Below are 20,580 nucleotides of genomic sequence, written 5' to 3' on the forward strand. Positions count from 1 at the left end.
GGGGCTCACCTTTGGGGACCATCCCATAGCACCCTGGAGCGGACAAGCTTGGTGAACGGCGTGGCTCCTGGGAGGGGGGTGTCTTTGAGGGTCCAGAGCTGCGGGGGGGCCCAGGCTGAGGGGCTCTGCCTGTGCACTGTGGCCCCGGCCCCGTCCTCATGTCCCACGTCCCACGCGTCCTGGTTCCTGGGGGAGCTAGACTAGGCCCCGTGTGGATGGCGCCCTCTCCCGCCACCCCCGCCCTCACTTACTTGACTCTTTCATTATTTCTTTGCAGTAGGTAAAGCTAAAGTTAGACCTGGGATCTGAGGCTCTGCTCCAGAGACTGACTTTTGCTCCGGGGGCGGGGGTGGTGATGAGTGATTTCATTGAGATCCTCATAGCAGGGAGATTTCTCAGGGCTGCCCTTGCTTTGGCGTCACCCTTCTTCCAGTTCCCTTCGGTGAGAGCCAACGCACAGACTGCAGGGCTCGACCCAGAGGGGTTTCTTTCGCGTTAGTTCTGGGCGGCGCCTGGAAACCTTCGTTTCTTCCTGCAGATGTAATTGGCCTGTGTCAGTTTAAGGTGTTGGTTGAATGACTGGCTTATTGGGAGTCTGCATTTCTAACCAGGCTCCAAGATGCTGCTGGGTGGGGACTCTGGGTGGCTGTGTTGGAGGGAGGGTCAGCAGTAGCTAGCATCTCAGTGACCAGACGGGACTGTCGGATCTCCTTGGGGAGGTGACCTGCGTGGTTCTTCCGCGCACTCCCCACCGGCCGTGCCCCCCCTCCTGCCCCAGCACTTACACACGCCCGTCCCTTTGGAATTCCAGGGCCCAGGCGTGTGGGCTCCAGGGCTGTATTTGGTGGACAGCCTGGTGCACTCGGGTCGCTTCTGAGCTGGAGGTCGCGCTGGTGGGTCACTTGGACCTGGCCCCTTGGACAGGACTGGGCTGGGTTTCAGGATTCGGGGTTTCAACCGCCTGGTGCCTTCTTCCCGTCACTGCTGAGCGAAGAGCAGGGTGTGCAGTGGCGATCCTGTCCCTTTGCGCAGCGGGGCTGGGCGTGGCTGCCGGCTCCGGGCAGCGAACTTGTTAGTTGGCAGTGGACTCAGCCCTGCTCCTGCCCGAGAGGAAGGCAGAGGAGAAGGTGGGAGCAGAGAGTCCTTTTTCCTGCCTAGAAACAGGCGGAAACGGGAGGCCAGGCGCTGAGCAGTCTGGAGGGGCCGAGATGACTCAGAAGATGGTGAGCAGTCAGAGAACGTGACTGATGGAGAGCATCTGCCTTCTCCAGCCCTGTGCCAGGAGGCGGGAATTTTGTCCAAAAGAAACAGCGTTTAGATCGGATCCACTTTGCTCTGCCACCGTGACCTTGAGGCCTACACAAGGGGACTGGCCCTCCCAGGGCTGTGGTTACGAGGACTGAACGAGGTGCTGAGCTGAGCGCGTGCTGAGCGTTATTTAGAAAGCCTTGGCCACTGTCACCAGTAGTCTGGGCCCTAGTCTTTCAGTCTTAGTGTTAGTTTTAGTGTCCTAGTGTCTCCGAGTCAGGGTTTGGAACAGGGAGCCTCCAGCCGGTCGGGGCATCCTGGGAAAAGTGGCCCATGAGAGTTGGGGTTCAGGGACCAGTGCAGGTGTGTGTTCTGGGGGAAGAAACTCAGTGGAGAGTGGGGACTTGTCGTCCTGAGAGTCAGGAAGTAAACTGAGGCCAGAGCAGGGAAGAGCTTTGAACAGCAGGTAAAGATCACCATTGAAAGGGGGTGTTTTGGGAGTTCCGTTATGGCTCACTAGGTTACGAACACGACTATTACCCTTGAGGATGCAGGTTCGATTCCTGGCCTTGCTCAATGGGTTAAGGATCTGGCGTTGCCGTGAGCTGTGGTGTAGGTCTATGGCTGCGCTCTGATTTGATCCCAGCCTGGAAACTTCATAGGCTGCAGGTGCAGCCCTCCAAAGAAAAAGGTGGGGGGCATGTCGCGGGGACAGAGGTCAGCAGACAACCGAAGGCGTGAGCGCATACACGGCCTTGGGACCCAGGGTGGCTGCCGCCCTCCCCGCTTTGCTGTCTTGAACCTGGGCACTGTACCAGGGGTGCATCTCCCCCTCCACCCCTTGGTAGCCCCTCCTCACCCAAGGGGGAGCATCCGGAACTGGCTGGAGCAGCTCACGGGCCGGCCGACCACGCTGGGCCTGCTCCGCTGGGCCTGCTCGAATGCTCTACGTGACACTCCAAGGCTCCCTCTGACCAAAGCCCGTGCCAGCGAGCAGGAGGGGGCCGCATGAGTTGCTGCCCGACCCAAGGCATAGACTGAACCCTCAGCCAAGAAACACATCAACTTCCTGGAACTCAGAGCCGTCATCACAGCTGTCGGCCTTCAGAGCACACGCGAGGCCGTCCTGGTTTAGAGGAGACAGTTTTGCCCCGAGCTTTATAGGCATGGCTATGGTGCCACAGCCAGTCTGGTTGGGTCTCCTCCCCGGCCCAGCCGGGACTTCCTGCCTCAGAGAGATGTGCTTGCTGCTGGTTAAGTCCCCTGGGAACCCAGAGCGTTTTGGGGTTGGAGTGCTGTCAGCCCTTCCCGGGTTGGCCCCACACCGGCCCCCTGGCTCTTCCTGGGCTGTTCCAGGCATCAAGCACCCCGACCGAGTGTTTGTGGACATCCCTCAGGCCCAGCACCCCGCTAGGCTGGCCCGGTGCTGTTGTCCGCACTGCAGTTGGTGTTGGTGGGCTTCTGCTGACACCCGCGGCATCTAGCTGAGCCCATCTCCCGGCGGCGGCAGGCAGATGTTAGATTCCACTGCAGGGCCCTCCAGGTCCACACAAGCTGGGAGGCTTTCTCTCTAGACCTTGGTTCCTTTTATCTCTCATCTCCTCTTCGCTATCTCATTGGTCCTGGAGACAGAATCCTTAATCTCCTCTTTCTGGCTTCACATAGCATTGTCCCTTATCTTCTCCGGGGCTGGAGCTGCCCCCGCCACCGCCGCTCAGGGGGGACCTCTGCCCTCTCCAGGGGATCTGCACCCAGCCTGTGTGGGGAGGCAAACCCAGAACCCTTCCAGCTCCTGGGGCTTCTGCTGCATCCATAGGGCACAGCCTCTCCTCACCGGTCTTCCCCGTCCCCTTCCCTTTTTTTTCTTTTCCCAGGCAGTGGGGGTGGAGGTAAGGAGCATCTTGAATTTTCTTCTCAGAACCCTCTTATGCTTTTCCACTCTGAGTTCCGTGAATCCCTCAGGCCTGGGAGAACCCCAGACGACAGAGTGGTGGCTCTTGTTCCTCAGCTCAGTCGAAAGACGTCCTTGACGTTGAGCTCATCTCCATCCGTGGTCAGAAGGTGGACGTTGCGGGGTCAGCCTGTCAGGTTGGCTCTCTCCTCCCTGTGGTTCCCCATGTGGATTGAGATGGTTACTTGGAAGACTGGTTTTTTGTTTTGTTTTGTTTTGTTTGCTCTTTAGGGCCGCACCTGAGGCACATGGAATTCCCCGGGCTAGGGGTCAAACCTAAACCGTAGCTGCCGGCCTGCACCACAGCGGCAGCCGGGATCTGAGCTGTGTCTGCCACCTACACCTCAGCTCACAGCAACGCCAGATCCCTGACCCACTGAGCAAAGCCGGGATCAAACCCTCATCCTCAAGGATACTAGGCAGGTTCGTAACCCGCTGAACCACTGAACCATGACAGGAACTTCCTTGATGGACTTTTTATTGTTCTTTTATTTTATTTTTATTTTTACTTTTTTGTCTTTTGTCTTTTTAGGGCCGCACCCACGGCATATGGAGGTTCCCAGGCTAGGGAGGTCTAACTGCAGCTATAGCTGCTGGCCTGCGCAGGAGCCACAGCAACACTGGATCCTTAACCCACTGAGCGAGGCCAGGAATTGAACCCGCAACCTCATGGTTCCTAGTTGGATTTGTTTCCGCTGCACCACGACGGGACTACTGTGGACTTTTTAAATGAGAGGAAGCAGTATGGAGTTCCTTTCGTGGCTCAGTGGTTAACGAATCCGACTAGGAACCGTGAGGGTGAGGGTTTGATCCCTGGCCTCACTCAGTAGGTCAAGGATCCCGTGTTGCTGTGGCTGTGGTGCAGGCCGGCAGCTGGAGCTCCGATTAGACCCCTAGCCTGGATCCTCCATATGCTGCGGGAGCGGCCCCAGAAAAGGCAAAAAGACAAAAAAAAATGAGAGGAAGGAGTGGATCCAAGTTTTAATGGGAGTCTTGGTTATATTCCGGGAATTTTTATTTATTTTTTAGTTTTTATTTTTTTATTTAATGATTTTTATTTTTTTCCTTTATAGCTGGTTTACAGTGTTCTGTCAATTTTCTGCTGTACAGCAAGGTGACGCACTCACACATACATGTATACATTCTTTTTCTCACATGATCATGCTCCATCATAAGTGACTAGATATATAGTTCCCAGGATATTCTGGAAATTTTTAATTCCAGAGATCTGTCTCTCTGTCTCGTTTTTTTATTCATTATATATAGAACTATAGTTGGGAGTTCCCGTCGTGGCGTGCAGTGGTTAACGAATCCGAGTAGGAACCATGAGGTTTTGGGTTTGATCCCTGGCCTTGCTCAGGGGGTTAAGGATCCGGCATTGCCCTGAGCTGTGGTGTAGGTCGCAGATGCGGCTCGGATCCCTTGTTGCTGTGGTTGTGGCACAGGCCAGTGGCTACAGCTCCAATTTGGCCCCTAGCCTGGGAACCTCCATATGCCGTGGGTGTGGCCCTAGAAAAGGCAAAAAGCCAAAAAAAAAAAAACCAAAAGAAAAAAAAAGAACTATGGTTGGCTTTGCTTATTTCAAGTTATTGGCAATTTCTAGGGAAAAAACCATGGAGCTAATCCTTTTTCTGATTTTCTTCCTAATAATATTTCCATTAATATTAAAATGAATGACAACAGGGAAATATTCCCTGCTTTTTCCCCCATTTTTTTTTGCCTTTTTGTTGTTGTTGTTGTTGTTGTTGTTGTTGTTGCTATTTCTTGGGCCGCTCCCGCGGCATGTGGAGGTTCCCAGGCTAGGGGTTGAGTCAGAGCTGTAGCCACCGGCCTACGCCAGAGCCACAGCAACGTGGGATCCGAGCCGCGTCTGCAAGCTACACCACAGCTCACAGCAACGCCGGATCCTTAACCCACTGAGCAAGGGCAGGGACCGAACCCGCAACCTCATGGTTCCTAGTCGGATTCGTTAACCACTGCGCCACGACGGGAACTCCCTTTTCCCCCATTTTTTTTTTTTTTTTTTTTTACCGTGTGATTTCGCCTTAGGCGTCTTTAAACTTGGATGGTCGGGGATGATCTGAAAGGATGTTTTATTTGTGCATTTCTGAAACCTGATGGGAATTATAATAAAATTGACTGGAGGGAGCTCCTACTGTGGCTCAGCAGTAACGAACCCGACTAGTGTCCCCGAGCATGTGGGTTCAATCCCTGGCCTCGCTCAGTGGGGTAAGGATCGGGTGTTGCCATGAGCTGTGGTGTAGGCCGGCAGCTGTAGCTCCGATTTGACTTCTAGCCTGGGAACTTCCATATGCCTTGGGTGTGGCCTTAAAAAGCAAGTAAGCAAACAAACAGATAATTGACTTGATTCCAGAGTTTAAAGGAGGTGGGTTGCAGGTCAGGTAAAACCCAGATTCTTACCCTCATCCTGGGTGAGTTTCTGGGGTCGCTGATCTCTGGATGCTGAAGGGCAATGCTGTGTGTAAGAGCATGTCCTTTTATCTGTGGGAGGGTCCATAATTCTCATCCCATCCTCAAGGAGGGTCTTGGCTATAAGAAACATCTAGAATTCGGAGTTCCTGTCATGGCTCAGTGGTGAATGAATCCAACTAGGAACCATGAGGTTTCGGGTTCGATCCCTGGGCTTGCTCAGTGGGTTAAGGATCCAGCGTTGCCATGAGCTGTGGTGTAAGTCACAGACGCGGCTCCGATCCCGCCTTGCTCTGGCGTTGGCTGGCGGCTACAGCTCCAATTCGACCCCTAGCCTGGGAACCTCCCTATGCTGCGGCCTGAGAAATGGCAAAATGACAAAAAAAAACAAAAAACAAAAAAAAGAAACATCTAGAATTACTGGACTAGTGATAAGGATTCCTCCAAGTTTAAGGGGTGGGGTCTCTGGCCGTTCAGGGGCTATCTATCCCTGTGCATTTTTCCTTGTTTCTTGATGCTTTGTACAAAATTCAAAGAATTTTTCAAAAGAGAAGGACAGGGAGCACAAGGATGGAGGCCTGGAGCAGTGAGGTGTAAAGAGAGTTTATTGTGGCGTCAGAGGTTGAAGAGCAGCTGCCGCCAGAAGGGCTGGCGGGGGCTCCTCACCCGCTGCAGACCGGCCTGCAGGGGGTGCCTTCTTTCAGTGCCCAGGAACTGTGTGGACAAAGTGCCCAGGACTCAGGGTGATAACGGGGCATGCGACGTATTGGGCAGGCTTTTCCGCAGACGCTCCGAAAGGGTCTGATAGGCGTGAGGAAATGGATCCGCTTTTCAGCAGATTTTGTCCAGGTTGGCGCTCTCGTGGGGGCGGTTTCCGAGGCCGCACATGCCGGACGCGTCGCTCAGGGCAAAGCCACGTTGCCGTTTTCGCTGGTCGTGCAGAGGGCCGGGCCCAGGTCCTCCCAGCCCGGCACCCCAGAGCACCCCTCCCCAAGCCCCCCAGGGGCGCCTCTAACCTGAGGAGTTCCCGGTGCCTTCCCCCCCAGGAGGGCACCATCCGCCTTTTGGTCGTGATTGAGGTGATGTGGACACAGTGTCCTCGTCACGCTTTACGTGAGGGCGGCCGGGTCCCCGTCGTCTCCTCTCTTCCCTCCGGGTCTGCCGGCTTCAGTGCCTTCTGGTCCTCTCTCCCTCTACACGGGCGCCCCGTCGGCATCTGCTGTCCGCCTGCCGCGGAGATGCTGAAATCGCCACGCGGAGCCGGCGTCGCGCCGCGCCCACGGGTTGTCGCCCTCAATGCCGGGGGCCCGCTCTGGGCTTTGGTTCCGTCCGAATCACACTTGGTTCTAGTTGCTCTTGCTCGGCGGGAGTTGACCCAGGAGCTGGAAGCTTGCTTGCAAGTGTGGGCTCTCTTGTCCTTCATTTGCTCCTCTCAGTGGCGCGAGCGAAGAAAATAATACAGGGACGGGACCCTTTCTGGGCGGGACCCGCTCCCAGCGTCCTCCTTTCTTGTCTTTGTAGGTTGCTCCCATCTGCTCCAGAGGCAGTGGCTTTGAGGTGTGACCCTGTCCACGCTTGGGCCCAGCCAGCACCAGCTCCTCAGTAAAGAGGAGCCAGCTTGATAAGACGAAGAAAACAGGTCAGTGCAACTTTATTGACTTTCTTGAGTCACAGTGACTTTGAATGTTGTCTTCTCTCCCCTCCCCACGTCCCGTCGAGAGGCCTGCCCTCTGCTCGGGGTCCTCCCGAGGCTTTGGTGCAAAACCACGGTGAGACTGTCGCTGTGAACTGCTGGCTCTCCCTGACCCAGCGGCCTGGGTGCCCAATGAGAAGTCTCGGAAAGGGTGCCGAGGGCCTGGCTCACAGGAGGCAATGCTGCAGGCGGCCCCGTGCCCTGCGTCTCCCTTCCCACCCCCAAATTCCCACCCGCTGTGTTCGGAACGGGAGCACAGGCCAGTCTGCTTGGCCAGTGGAGGTGACGGTTTCCTTTCACGTCCGTGGTCTGCGTTTCCTGTCATCTCTGGGCCCTGTTGGAGGACGTGATACCCGAATGGGGCCAGTGATTTTTATTTTGTTCTTTGTGGTTATTATTTATTATCTTTTTTGTTTGTTTTGTTTGTTTGCAGTGATGGGGCTGATGTGAAGGATGGGGTCAGGGAGCAAAGGAGAAAACAAAAATATCAGGACTGTAAATATTTATAAAGAAAAACATGCTTTGTAAATGGACCTTGAGCTGTTAAACCTGTGTTTCATTCCCTGAGATCAAGAATCAGAAGGTTTTGGTTGGTTGGTTTGGGTTATTGCTCTCGTCTGGTCCAGGGTTGGGCATGGGGTGGGTAGAATGGACTAATGCTGGCCTCTGGCTTCTGGTGAAATTAGTGCGTAAATGCACCTTAATGCTAAGGTGGATTTGTTTTTTCTAACCTGGAACAATGAGCTACATTGTTTTATACCAGGCTCCTTCCCTTCCTGCTCCATCCTCCCAGAAGGAGAACCTAGGTATAAGACAGAATTAAAGACACAGGTACAAACCAGAGGGACGTCTTAGAATGTCTCCAGAAGTCCTGTCTGGGTCGCTCCTGAAACAGCATTCCAGAGACAAGCCCAGCCACTGTTCTTCTTTTCAAACACTGGAACTGGGAGTTTCAGTTAACTGCACTTTCCAACTAGAGGCAAGAAGTCTCTATTCAAAAAAAAAAAATTACTGTTCACTCATTTAAACTAGGAAAAGGAAGTAAATGTAGGTGATCTTGACGTCATCAGTGGCTAGTGTCACACTTTACACTTTATCCCAAAGGAGGAAATAAATTTAGCAAATGCCTTCCTGTCCAGACAAAATGGGAAACAGCAAGACTGCATGACTTTTCTCCTTTTCCAGTTGGGATATAAGTCTTTGCAACATTCAGCCCCTGGGTTGGTTAGTGGCTGTGACTATGGCTAGGTGTTCTGTATTTAGGACTGTAGGTAGTTTGCAAGAACATATCTTCGATGTTCTAATAATTGTGACAAATTCTTACCCGCACTTTGGCTGTTTTTGGTAAATATATTTTTGTTCATGTCCATATTGACTCTCTTCCCTTCTCACCATTCTCTCTCCCTACTCAGTGAAAGAATTAGAGTATATTTTTTACAGCTTACAATTTTATATTTCTCCTAAAGCTGATTGCTCAAGTCTGTTCCTGGTCTGAGTAAACTCTGCCATCTAAGTGCAGCCATAGGACAAAAGCGAGATCGTCTCAACTCCTACTGCAACTCGATGGAAAGGTTCACTTTTTTCTTCCTGACATAATGTAATTATAGTAAGGAAGATTTCTGGTCAGTTACTTGATTACTTGCTGTACATTACAGCTGTAGGGAAACCTATTGAAAAGACTGAGATGGATTTGGTATTGAAGGTGTCCACTTCTTTGAAGCCAGCAAATAATCATATGCTGATTGATGAGACCAGTTCTGGAGAACAGGTGATACTTTTGTTGAAAATTCTTTAAGAAAAAAATGAGGTGTGGGTGTCTGCTTATGTGTGTATGTACTCGTGCTGCGTGCTTTTTCCCAGAGAGGAGTCTGCCAAAGGAACTTTCCGAGACAGTCAGCATGGGAAGTTGTGAAGCACAAGTTTTCATAGGTTTGAATGATCTTCCCCATGGGGGAAACCTCATGGAAAGACAACAGCTTTGAAGGTTCTTTTTTCAGTTTTGGACACAGCCTTCCTCTTTTGTTTTTATTTTTTATTTATTTACTTTGGGGGCTGCGCCCAGGGCGTGCAGAAATTCCCGGGCCAGGGATCAAACCCGAGCCACAGTTGCAGCCTGAGCCACAGCGGGGACAATGCCTGATCCCTCACCGGCTTCCCCATCGGGGAGGTCCCGCCCTAAAGAGGGAGAGGTGTGGGGGGAGACGGGTGGCAGGCTTCGTCGTGTGCTTGTGCCCTTGGTCCTTTTCCTCCACACTTGGAACCCCATCAGGTCCGAGTCCCCCAACAGTCTGCTGACAAGCAAGGCACGTTTGTCCCTCGGCAAGGGAGGTACCGTCCCTTCTTAAGGTGCTCTTGGCTGCGCTAAGGTTTTAGCGCGCACCTCTCAGCTGGTGGCTGCCTCGCTTGGTAAAGGTTCGGCCCAGGCTCTCCTGCTCTGCTGCGGGACACGTGTGCAGCTCCTGGGGTGTCAGCGTTTGTCACGGCCTCGGTCACTTCCCCTCGACGTGGGGCAGTCGTGTTCTCTGGGGGTTGCTGCTCAGAATCCACTTTGCTCCTGAGGTAATGAGTTCCATCTTCGAGGCAACTGGGCTGGTGAATTCAGCCCACACTTAGGCTCATTGGGTACAAGGCTGGAGAATACGTCCTGTGCAAGATGGGGACAGTCGGTCGGCCTGGAGGCTTGTTTCCGGCCGGACCCAGAGCCACAGGCCCCTGCGGAGGGAGTGCCCCCGGGAAGGCCTGGGCAGTGACGTGGCTGTGGCTGCAGTTCCCCGCACCCATCCTGTTCTTGTCACCTGGGTTTCCGAGCCTTCAGTGAGCTCGTGTACTGCCTTGTCCTTGGTCACTTTCTGGGAGGGCGGGGGGGGGGTGTGAGTGGGTGGCGCTCAGGGGGCCTCTGAGACCCTTGTTTGGGATCCAGGGAGCACGTGAAAGGAAGCTCCTGCATGTGTGTACGTAGGAGAACGTGTGAAATACCGCAGAATCGTTGTGGCTGTTGGGAGTGAGGTGACAGCACTGTAGGGACATCAGTTAAGGCTGCAAATCAACCACAGAATGTGGTTTTGGAAGAACAAGAAGCCTGAGACAGCTCCTCTCGCCGCGCCCCCTGCCTTCTCGTGAATGTAGTTGGTGCTCTGGGGGGATGGCGGACGTCCGGTCCCCGTTCTTCCTGAGTGGAGGGACCCTCACTGAGCTTCTCTGCCTTCGCTTCCCTTCCAGTGTCAACGGGTGATACCACGAGAAGAACAAAAGAAGTGAAGGCAGCCCCATTTCCTCCTCCTCGTGGACCAGCTCGAGCGGGGGAAGGTCTGCTGCTGGCTGGCGGTTGGGGCAGAGAATGGAGGTACCTGCAGTGGGGGCTGGGTTTTCCTCCTGTCCCTGGTCTGGGGTCCGGGGATATTACCTGCGGGGACGTTTGAAGAAACAGTCCTGCTCATGCTGATTTGAAGTTTGGTTATCCGATAGCCTTGGCTTCTCGGTTGTTTTATGCTGTTTGGGCTCCCCATTAAAATCAGGATATTGCAGCCCAGAGTGAAGTGAAAATAGAGGTTTCTCTCCAGTAGTTGTTGGGTTGAGAACACGCCCATAGTAGTAAGTGAGTTAGGCTGTCAGGAGGGTGCTGGCCAGATGGCAGCTCCCAGCCTTCCTAGTTATGGTGGCCTTTCCCTCTCTGCCCAGCGAAAGCTCAGGAGCGGCAGAGGGACCTGCCTCGGGCGGCTGTGTAAGTGGCACTTGCTCAGAAAGGAGGCAAGCGTATCAGTTCGTGTTGCTATGACAGCACGGGTTCAGGTGGAAGCTTCCGTCCTGTGGGCATGAGTGTCAGCTTGCAGTGAAGAAGGAGGCCTTTAGGGGTTTCCACCTGACCTGCGGTGATGGTGGCCCCGGCCAGCCCCACCCTGACAGAAGCCTAAACCTCCTAGCAATCACCCAGCAATTTCCGATTTTCAGTTCTGTGGCCGCGGCTTCCTGGACGTGTGAACCCTCGTCCCGATGACGTCGAGTTCGCCCGCTGGCTTGGAAGGTCCAGACCTGTCTTCCATCAGCACCATGATGTCGGCGGTCATGAGCGTGGGGAAGGTCGCCGAGAACGGGGGGAGCCCTCAGAACGTCAAGTCCCCCTCGAAGCCTCCAGGACCAAGTCGCATTGGCCGCAGGAACCAGGTAAGCGTTGGTGTGCCCACACTGGCGGAGGGTGTCTCCTCGAGACCCAGCTTCCTGCACCAGACCCGCGGACGAGGTCAGAGCTAACCGGACCCACCCGGAGGCCTTAATCCTTTCTCAAGAGTGACATTCCAGCTGACCTCGGTGTCCTCTCCTAGAGGGAGTTTTCCACGCTGTGCCGTCAGCATCAGTGAAAGCACCCTTACTCTGGGCCCTGGTTTGATTGAAATGCAGGCTCTCTCCAGGAGCAGGCTCTGGGGAACTCAGCTTCTTCCTCTCCTGTGACTCAATCTGTTCCCTCTCTCACGCAGCTGGTCAAGTGGGTTTGTGATGCCACCTTGATTTTGTTCTTCGAGTGTCTCCAGGTTGGGTAGCGATAAGCCCTTGGCTGTGTGAGAGCCCCACTGTGGCCTCCGCCGTTGACAGCTTGCAGCTGGGCTCCAGAGAACTCCTTCTGGCTGCCCGATGCCCTCCTCTTGAATTGGGGAGATCGGGGGCGGGGGCGGGGGGAGCGGGGTGTCAGGAAGGCCTTGCCTCCTCCCGGGGAAAGCTAAGCTGGGCCTTCTAGGTAACATACACACAGGCACTCGGGGAACTGCTGCTGTCCTGTCGGCAGCGAGCTCTAGGGCATGGCCACACTCCAGGGGGAGGCGAGCAGCTCCCCTTTCCCGCCCAGGGTCTCCCCAGTAGGCATTGATCTAATGGAGTCCCGCCGAACCCTCGGGAGAAGGCTATCTTCCAAGTTTGTCTCAGGACCAGGGGCGAACTGGAAAGGAAACCTGTTGGGCTTTTGTGAGTTAATTTCCTTTTTTTAAGAAAAATCCTATGGTGACTGACCTTAAACAGAATTGTCTGAGCACAGCCTCGATGCTTTTCTATGAATTCATTGAAATACAGCATGAGTTACGTGCTCTTCAGGAAAAGTCATACAAGCCTGACGTCCCCCCAGCAGCGTAGGAGTGACCTCTCTCTCCTCTCTCTCGGGCTGAGGCTGCGCGGAGTGGAGCGAGGCTTCGGGACCGGAGCACTGCTAACCTCTTCTCTCTTTTCTCCCTTGTCTCCGCCTGCCTCTCTGCCTTTGGGGACCTGAGAAAATTCTCAGCCTGTTTGACTGTGGCCTGAGCCAAGAAGGAGCGCTAGCTCTGGGAAGAAAAGGTTTATTTCCACTCTCACGTGACTGTCCATCCATCTCTCTCCATCCATCTCCATCCCGCCCCCATGGCACAGTATACACCTAGCCAGGTACTGCAGGTGCCGAGCTCTTCCTTAAAGAGCCCAGCATTGCCCCAGCCCAGCAGAGCTGGCCCAAGTCCAGCCCCTGGTCCCTCCCAGGGGTCCAGAGACAGTAGGTAGAGCCGTAGCGGGGACCTGTGGCACCTCCAGGCCTGCCTGGTAAGCGGAAGTGACTCCGCAGGGGTACCTGGGCCATTTCCATCGTCCTCCTGTGTCCTCCGAGGTTCCTCGGAGGCATTGGCTTAGTTTCTGAAAGGAGCCCTGGGCCAGAGGCAGAGGTCGGGTGGGAAAAACAGTGCATTCAAAAACCTAGCCCAGTGCAGGAGAGCACCCTGTCCTTGCCTGGGCCGGCAGGTGGGCTGGGAGGGCGCCCTGGGGAGAAGTCGCAGAGCAGCCAGCAGAGTTCCAGGGCAGATTAGCCGCAGCCGGACGCCAACACGGGTGCCAGATTGTTTCATTATGGGATGGTTAGTTATCACATTAGCTGCTAATTTTATCTGTCAGCTCAGGAAGCGCGCTCCTTCCACCAGCACAGCCGCAGGAACTAGACTCAGGCACCCTCCCCCCGGGCCTCTTCCAGCATTGCAGTGCTCCCTTTCTGTTTGATTTGTTTTTAAAAGTTAAATCTGAATATAGTTCCCTATACTTCAAAAAAAAATTTTTTTTAACTATAAAAATACGTTTTAAAAATATTAAATCTGAGTCTGAAGACTTCCTTCTCTCAGATGGGCTTGGATTTCGTGAACCTGGGCTGCAGTCTGCAGCCTGCCCCACCTGCCCCAAGGAGGCTTGGGCTCCAGTTCAGAGTCAACCTCAGAGTCAACCCTGTCAGGTGCAGGGGCCACTCAGTGTGTCTGGCAGCTGCCTCAAGGTGAACGCAGGATGACTTTTTGAAGATTCTGCATCCACAAGAGGCTGGCTACTTGGAGGCCTGGCTTTTTTATCTTTTATTTCCATCCTACCAATGAATCTCTTTTAAAAAAAAGCAAACTTTTTTTTTTTCTTTTTAGGGCCGCACCCGAGGCGTATGGAGGTTCCCAGGCTAGGGGTCCAATCGGAGCTGCAGCTGCCGGCCTGCACCACAGCCACAGCCATGCTAGATCCTTAACCCACTGAGCAAGGCCAGAGATCAAACCCACATCTTCATGGGTGCCAGTTGGGTTCATAACCCACTGAGCCACAAATGGAATTCTTTTTTTTTTTTTTTTTTTAACTGTCTCCGGGTTCATCCGCTTCCTTAGAATTCACATCTGTGATTTTTTTTTTTTTTTTTTTCGTAATTTGTGAGTGAAAAAATGTTTGGCATACCTATTTCTGGGACCCGAGACTGCAGACTAGGACGAGGTGTGTATCACATAACAAGAGGCCTGTTAGTCTCTGAAGAGTGCGAGGAGGCGCCATCGGGACCGTGTGCTGGACCCGCTGTGGGTCACTGAACCCCCACCCATCTGGTGTGCCCTTCATTCCGTGGTCTCCAGGGTGCCTTCCATGTTCATCATCTCGCATGAGCCAAACACAGGGGTGTTTTGCTTCCTTGCTTTGGGGTTCATCCTTTTGGGGTTAGTTGTACACAGCCTGGTGGTTTGGGGTGTGGGCTGTCTAGTCCCTGGCCTGAGTTTTAATCCCGGCCCTGCTGCCTAAGAGCTCTGTGACTTGGGCAGGTTATGTGCCCCTCTGTACCCCAGTTTCCTCATCCAGAAAACGGGGTCCGTAATAGTGGCTCTCTCTTATGGTCGAGAAAAAAAAAAAAAACCCCGCTATAAGTACAGAGTTGAGCACATGCTAAGTGTTCAGTCATTGGTATTGTTTGCAAAGAACAGAAGCTCATTCAAACCAGTACAAGTAAAAAATGGTCTGTTGAAAGATGCCTGAGGGTCCAGGCCTGGAGGCAGCGCCCCACCTGGCCTCCCACTTCCGTTAGCACTCCTGTGGCCCCTCGCCCCCACTCTGCGTGACCTTTCCCATCACCCAGCTTAGTACACCCTCCCCCCCCAATCCAGGCACATGTCTGCATCTTCTGGGGCCTTGTGACCCAGGCAGGTTTCTGGGGTTCAGCTCTCGTCCCACCCCGTGCTTCTGATTCAGCAAGCCACGAGCCTGGGCTGGAGCCCTGCGGTCCGCAAGGCTCCCAGGTGATGCTGCTGACCCTTGGCAGTCCGCTGATCTCAGTCTCCCAGCGTCCCTGCTCCACACTCCCGGAGCAGGTGTTCCAGCCTCGATACCCGTGCGTTTGGGGCACGAGGACAGGGAGCTGTGGCGCATGGGGACTGCGTGGGTGAGGCGGCGATGAGGGCTGGGGCCAGAGGAACTCCCCATGAATTAAGTTGCTGGAAGGAAGCTCGTTTGGGGGAACATGAAATGAGCCCCCTCGCCGAGCGGCAAGCAGGTTCTCTGGTTGCCCTCTGTGAAAGAGGTCTGCCTGGGCTGTCTTTCCTGTCTGCCTGTCTTTCACTCCCTTAGGAGCAGGGGCAAGCAGCTCGGGGCGCGGGGGTGCGTTTGTCACGAGAACTCCTTGAGCCCTCGTGCTAAGGTCAGGGTCCTGGGGGCCTCGAGACCAGGTAGAAAGTAGTGGCTGCCGTCTTGGTCAGCCTTGGGGAGAAATACACCCCATTTCTAGCTCAGCTGTCAGTGCCAATGAACTGAATGGTGTCTAACCAGCACAGTAGTATTTATTGAGCACCTACTCTGTATCAGGCACTCTTGCAGTGCCTTCCATGTGCTGGTTGAAGTCATCCTCACCGCAGGGTGGTGCAGTAGATGCCACCATTTTCCGTGTTTTGCCAACGAGGAAACTGAGGGCAGACGGGAGGGTGACCCGCCAGGCTCGGCTCTTGGGTTCTGCAGCCGTGGAGACACGGGTGCACTGTCACGCTCAGGAGAGGCGCTGGTTCACGGTGAGCGGAAATGGATTCGCCCTTTTATTCTCTCATTTCAGGAAACGAAAGAGGAGCGGTCTTCCTATAACTGTCCCCTGTGTGAGAAGATTTGCACCACGCAGCATCAGTTGACGATGCACATTCGCCAGGTTCGCTGCTGCATTTGTGTTTTTGGTTTAAACCATTCTTCCTCAAGGGAGGAGAGGTGATTTTATCTCAACAGATGGATTGTGGCTGGGTTTCATTTAGGTTTGAAGTGCACGGAGCTCCCGTCGTGGCTCAGTGGTTAACGAATCCGACTAGGAACCATGAGGTGCTCAGTGGGTTAACGATCCGGCGTTGCCGTGAGCTGTGGTGTAGGTCGCAGACGCGGCTCCGATCCTGACTTGCTGTGGCTCTGGCGCAGGCGGGTGGCTACAGCTCTGATTCGACCCCTAGCCTGGGAGCCTCCATATGCCTTGGGTGCGGGCCTAGAAAAGACAAGAAAAAACAAAAAAAAGAAAAAAGAAGGAGGTCTGATGTGCTCTTAATTTTGAGGGGCGGTTATGGACTAGTTTTTGTGTCTGTGTTATTGTGACACAGTCCCAGGTCAACACAGGATTTCTCTTCCGAATCTGGCGAACGTCTCTCTCACTGACCACATAGAACAGAAGGCTTGCCATCACACACGACTGGTCGGCGTGAAGCACATCTTCTCACCCTACAGTGAGACTAGTTGTCCTTACATCACGTGGCAGGGAATTTCCTTGACTTGGGATCTCGTTCAGCTTTTACTCTTTGTCCCGGGGTTTGTGCTTCTCCCTTGCCTTCCATGGCCGGTTCATGACAAAGTACTGACGAACCTGGAACAGCAAGACTCGGCAGTATTCACATCAGAAAATGGTGGCGAATGATAGCGTCATTCGGTAACTTGGGTTTGGATAGGAACGTTCCTCCTCCACACCTTTCAGAGGCCAGAACTCTCTCAACCAGGCAGGTTTTGGTTCTCGTTCCCTGACGGCTAGACTGAGTAATCACACTCGGAATTAACGCGAGGAGCCTATTTCACGTTTCCTCTGCTCACGTTAATGCCTGCGGTCGGTTCATCTACGTGTGTCTCTAAGAAAGACCTGCAGAGACTCCACGTTTTGAGCCTTGCGGAAGTAGTGCTTGTCAAAGCTGGACCGTGGGAATGGAAGATCCTGCAAAATGTTGATTTGCCTGTGGTCCTGATAGATTTTTTTTTTTTCGTCTTTTGTCTTTTTTGTTGTTGTTGTTGCCATTTCTTGGGCCGCTCCCTCGGCATATGGAGGTTCCCAGGCTAGGGGTTGAATCGGAGCTGTAGCCACCGGCCTACGCCAGAGCCACAGCAATGCGGGATCCGAGCCTCGTCTGCAACCTGCACCACAGCTCACGGCAACGCCGGATCCTTAACCCACCGAGCAAGGCCAGGGATTGAATCTGCAACCTCATGGTTCCTAGTCGGATTCGTTAACCACTGCGCCATGACGGGAACTCCCGTGATAGATCTTGATATTTGGGAAGATATTTCAAATGAAACAAACAAAATAGCTGAGAATTGTTCATAAAGCTCTGAATTTGCATTTCGTAATCGTCGACTCTTGATCCATCTTCCTAAGTGACCGTGTGATTTTTTTTCTGCAGCACAACACGGACACTGGAGGGGCAGACCATTCATGCAGCATCTGTGGGAAGTCGCTGAGCTCGGCCAGCTCCCTGGACCGCCACATGCTGGTACACTCTGGGGAGAGGCCTTACAAGTGCACTGTGTGTGGCCAGTCTTTTACCACCAACGGGAACATGCACAGGTGGGTGAGGGCAGTCTCTGCCTGCTGGCTGGAGGCTGGAGGTGGACAGAAAGCAAAGTGCCTTTGAGCCATCTTGCTCTTTAGGCATCAAGAGTATAGAAGAGGAGTTCCCGTGGTGGCACAGTGGTTAACGAATCCGACTGGGAACCATGAGGTTGCAGGTTCCGTCCCTGCCCTTGCTCAGTGGGTTAAAGATCCGGCGTTGCCGTGAGCTGGGGTGTAGGTCGCAGACGTGGCTCGGATCCCGCGTTGCTGTGGCTCTGGCGTAGGCTGGTGGCTACGGCTCCGATTGGACCCCTAGCCTGGAACCTCCATGTGCCGCGAGAGCGGCCCAAGAAATGGCAAAAAGACAAAAAAAAAAGTTTAAAAAAAAAAAAAGAGTATAGAAGAGCCAGAGATGGTTTCGCCGGCGGCCTGCTGTGTGCAGTTGCCTGTGTATTAGAGGTGTGTCTGTTCCCGGGCTAGAACTTTGGCCCCTGGGGGATCTTCAGGGTGGCCCTGTGCCAGTTGGAGTTGGTTTGCTTAGGTGCCAGCGGTGGGCAGCTGATGAGATCCAGAGGAACCAGAGGATGGGCGGGCTTACCCTTGCCTTCTGAAAACTCTTCTTCGAATAGGCCCACCAGATTCCCTGCAGGCGAAACATTTCTGGAGCGTTGAATAAATAGTTAAGTGGGCTGTTCTAGAGCTTCAGGATAAGATAGGCTAAAGTGCAGAAAAAGAAAATCTGATAAATGTCAGGAATTTACTTCCTGAGGGAGAGAGCGGCTCACTCAGCAAGGGGTGAGAGCTCGGTGATGGACAGGTTAAAATGCTGTGGGAGGAACCAGTGGAAAATGCACTTGATAGAGTGATGACTTACGTTTTAAGGGGTAAAACCAATTTTTTTAATGATCTTTTTTTTAACATAAACATTTTAGAAACATTGGAATTTTAGGAAAACATTTGAAAGGGACTCAAAATTTCACGTTCTCAAAAAAACTCGGACTATTTTTATTTTTCCATAGTCCCTTGTAGGCATTATGTTGATTTCTCTTTCAAAGTTGACTGGCATTTTTATTAGACATTTATTTCAAAAGAAAACTTTACGTGGTTGTGAAGTTGACATTTTATCCTGTTGAGTGCTGAGATGGCCCAGTGTATTCCACCTGGAACCACTCGATGATCCGCTGATCGAGTCCTCGGGACACCCTAGTGCCGGGATTCGGAATTAGGCGCCTGATTTCCAGATCTCTACCCTGCGGCTTACACGTTGTCCATCCTCGAGCAAGTTGCTTGACCTTTGTTCCTCCTCTTTAAAATGAGCTTTTGGAGAGTGATCACCTCCCTGCACCTTGATGCGGATGAGGAGAGAGCGAGTTTGTCCTATGCTAGGCCCTCAGCCAGTGTGAGTGGTTATTGTTATTTGCATTTCTGAGTAGTGCTGCAACAGTTTGAGGCCCGTGGATTTATTAGTCTTAACTCCTATAAGTAGGTAGAGTCTGACTTTATGAAAGGTATCAGTATTTTAAAGAATTGTGACGAAGTGTTTTACTTTTTTTTTTTTAATCCATGTAAATTCCAGTCCCCTTTGCTCCTCATTTCCTCTTGGGAGTACAAAGCAGGAAGCAAATGGGAATTCCCATCGCGGCTCAGCGGTTAACGAACTTGACAAGTCTCCATGACGACACGGGTTCGATCCCTGGCTTGGCTCAGTGGATTAGGGATCCGGCATTGCCGTGAGCTGTGGTGTAGGTCGAAGATGCGGCTCCGATGCTGTGGCTGTGGTGTAGGCCGGCAGCTGTAGCTCCGATTGGATCCTAGCCTGGGAACTTACATGTGCTGTAGGTGCAGCCCTAAAAACCACACACACACACACACACACACACACACACACACACACACACACACACACGGCAGGAAGTAAATACCATCACTGTTTAAATACATTTTTTACCTTTTTTACATCAGCCTGTTAGTATCACTTGCCTTCTGTTTGCCATTTGTTTTGTTTTGCTGCTCCTATCCCCCTGCAAAAAAAAAAAGAAAAAAGAAAATATGCCTTGCATATTTGAGCTCTCAAAATCTGGTCCCCAAGGTAGTGCCTGTTCCTTCTTGGACACTTTCCCTGCTTTCTCCTACTCAATTTCAGGACGTTTCCACCCCCCACCCCCACAAGGAAACTGTACCCATTAGCAGTCACTTCTCATTACTGCCCACCCTCTGCCCTAGGAAAGGGCTCGTCCACTTTCCCTCTGGATTCACCTCTTCTGGACTTTTCATATGATATGTGGTCTTTTATGACCGGCTTCATTCACTTAACGTTAATGTTTTCAAGATTCATATATGTACGTGGTAGCATCTGTCAATGCTTTATTCTTTCTTTCTTTCTTTCAGTTTTTTTTTGTTTGTTTGTTTTTTTAGGGCCAACCCCGTGGCATGTAGAAGTTCCCAGCCCAGGCTAGGAGTCGAATTGTAGCTACAGCCGCCAGCCTGCGCCGCAACCACACCAACGTGGGATCCAAGCCCTGTCTTCAACCCACACCACAGCTCACAGCAGTGCCGGATCCTTAACCCACTGAGTGAGGCCAGGGATCGAACCCTTGTCCTCATGGATCCTAGTCGGGTTCCTTACCACTGAGCCACACCGGAACTGCATTAATTGCCTTATTCTTTCTTGTCACGTAGCAGCCCCCTGTATGGACATACCACATTTTACTCACCTCTTCATTACTTGGACATTTGAATTGTTTTTGCTCTTGGCCTGTTATGAGTAATGCTGCTGCTATCGTTCCTGTAGAGCTTTTTATGTGGACACGTGCTGCTGTTTCTCTCAGGGAGGTACTTGGGCGTGTGATTGACTGCTGGGTGCTGTGGGGAATCCATGTTTAGCGCTCTGCGGGATGGGTGGCCAAGCTCATCTCCGGAGCGGCTGTGACATTTCACATTCCCACCAGCAGGGTGTGAGGGCTGCAGTTGCACACGTGCTTGTTGTCACTTGTTACTGTCCGTCTCTTTTATCACAGCCACTCTGGGAGGTGTGGAGTGAAATCCCCTGAGTTCATCATTTGAGTTCTTAAATTTGAGTCTACAGTTCATTTGGAGTTAATATCCGTGTATAGGGTCAGGAAGGAGTCCAAGTTCAGTCTTTCGTACGATTTGTTTAAAAACTCTCCTTCCCCCATTGCACTGTATTGATTACTG

At 52.8% G+C, this 20,580-nt stretch overlaps 1 protein-coding gene across 4 annotated transcripts in view; it reads left to right on the forward strand.

The window, feature by feature from the left end:
• The window catches only part of RREB1 (ras responsive element binding protein 1), a 128,135-nt gene that overhangs the window by 55,497 nt on the left and 52,058 nt on the right, over positions 1-20,580 (forward strand). For 3 of the 4 annotated variants that reach the window (XM_047795632.1, XM_047795631.1, XM_047795629.1), the window contains exons 2-6: positions 7,151-7,268; positions 10,542-10,665; positions 11,271-11,483; positions 15,652-15,741; positions 17,237-17,400. In XM_047795632.1, coding sequence (XP_047651588.1) covers positions 11,313-11,483; positions 15,652-15,741; positions 17,237-17,400 — 425 coding nt within the window. In that variant the 5' untranslated portion in view covers positions 7,151-7,268; positions 10,542-10,665; positions 11,271-11,312. Of the gene's footprint in view, positions 1-7,150; positions 7,269-10,541; positions 10,666-11,270; positions 11,484-12,015; positions 12,726-15,651; positions 15,742-17,236; positions 17,401-20,580 lie in introns of those variants that run through there. The other variant, XM_047795630.1, reaches the window with a different exon arrangement.

Source organism: Phacochoerus africanus, chromosome 9 (genome assembly GCF_016906955.1).
Source record: "Phacochoerus africanus isolate WHEZ1 chromosome 9, ROS_Pafr_v1, whole genome shotgun sequence".
Taxonomy (NCBI): domain Eukaryota; kingdom Metazoa; phylum Chordata; class Mammalia; order Artiodactyla; family Suidae; genus Phacochoerus; species Phacochoerus africanus.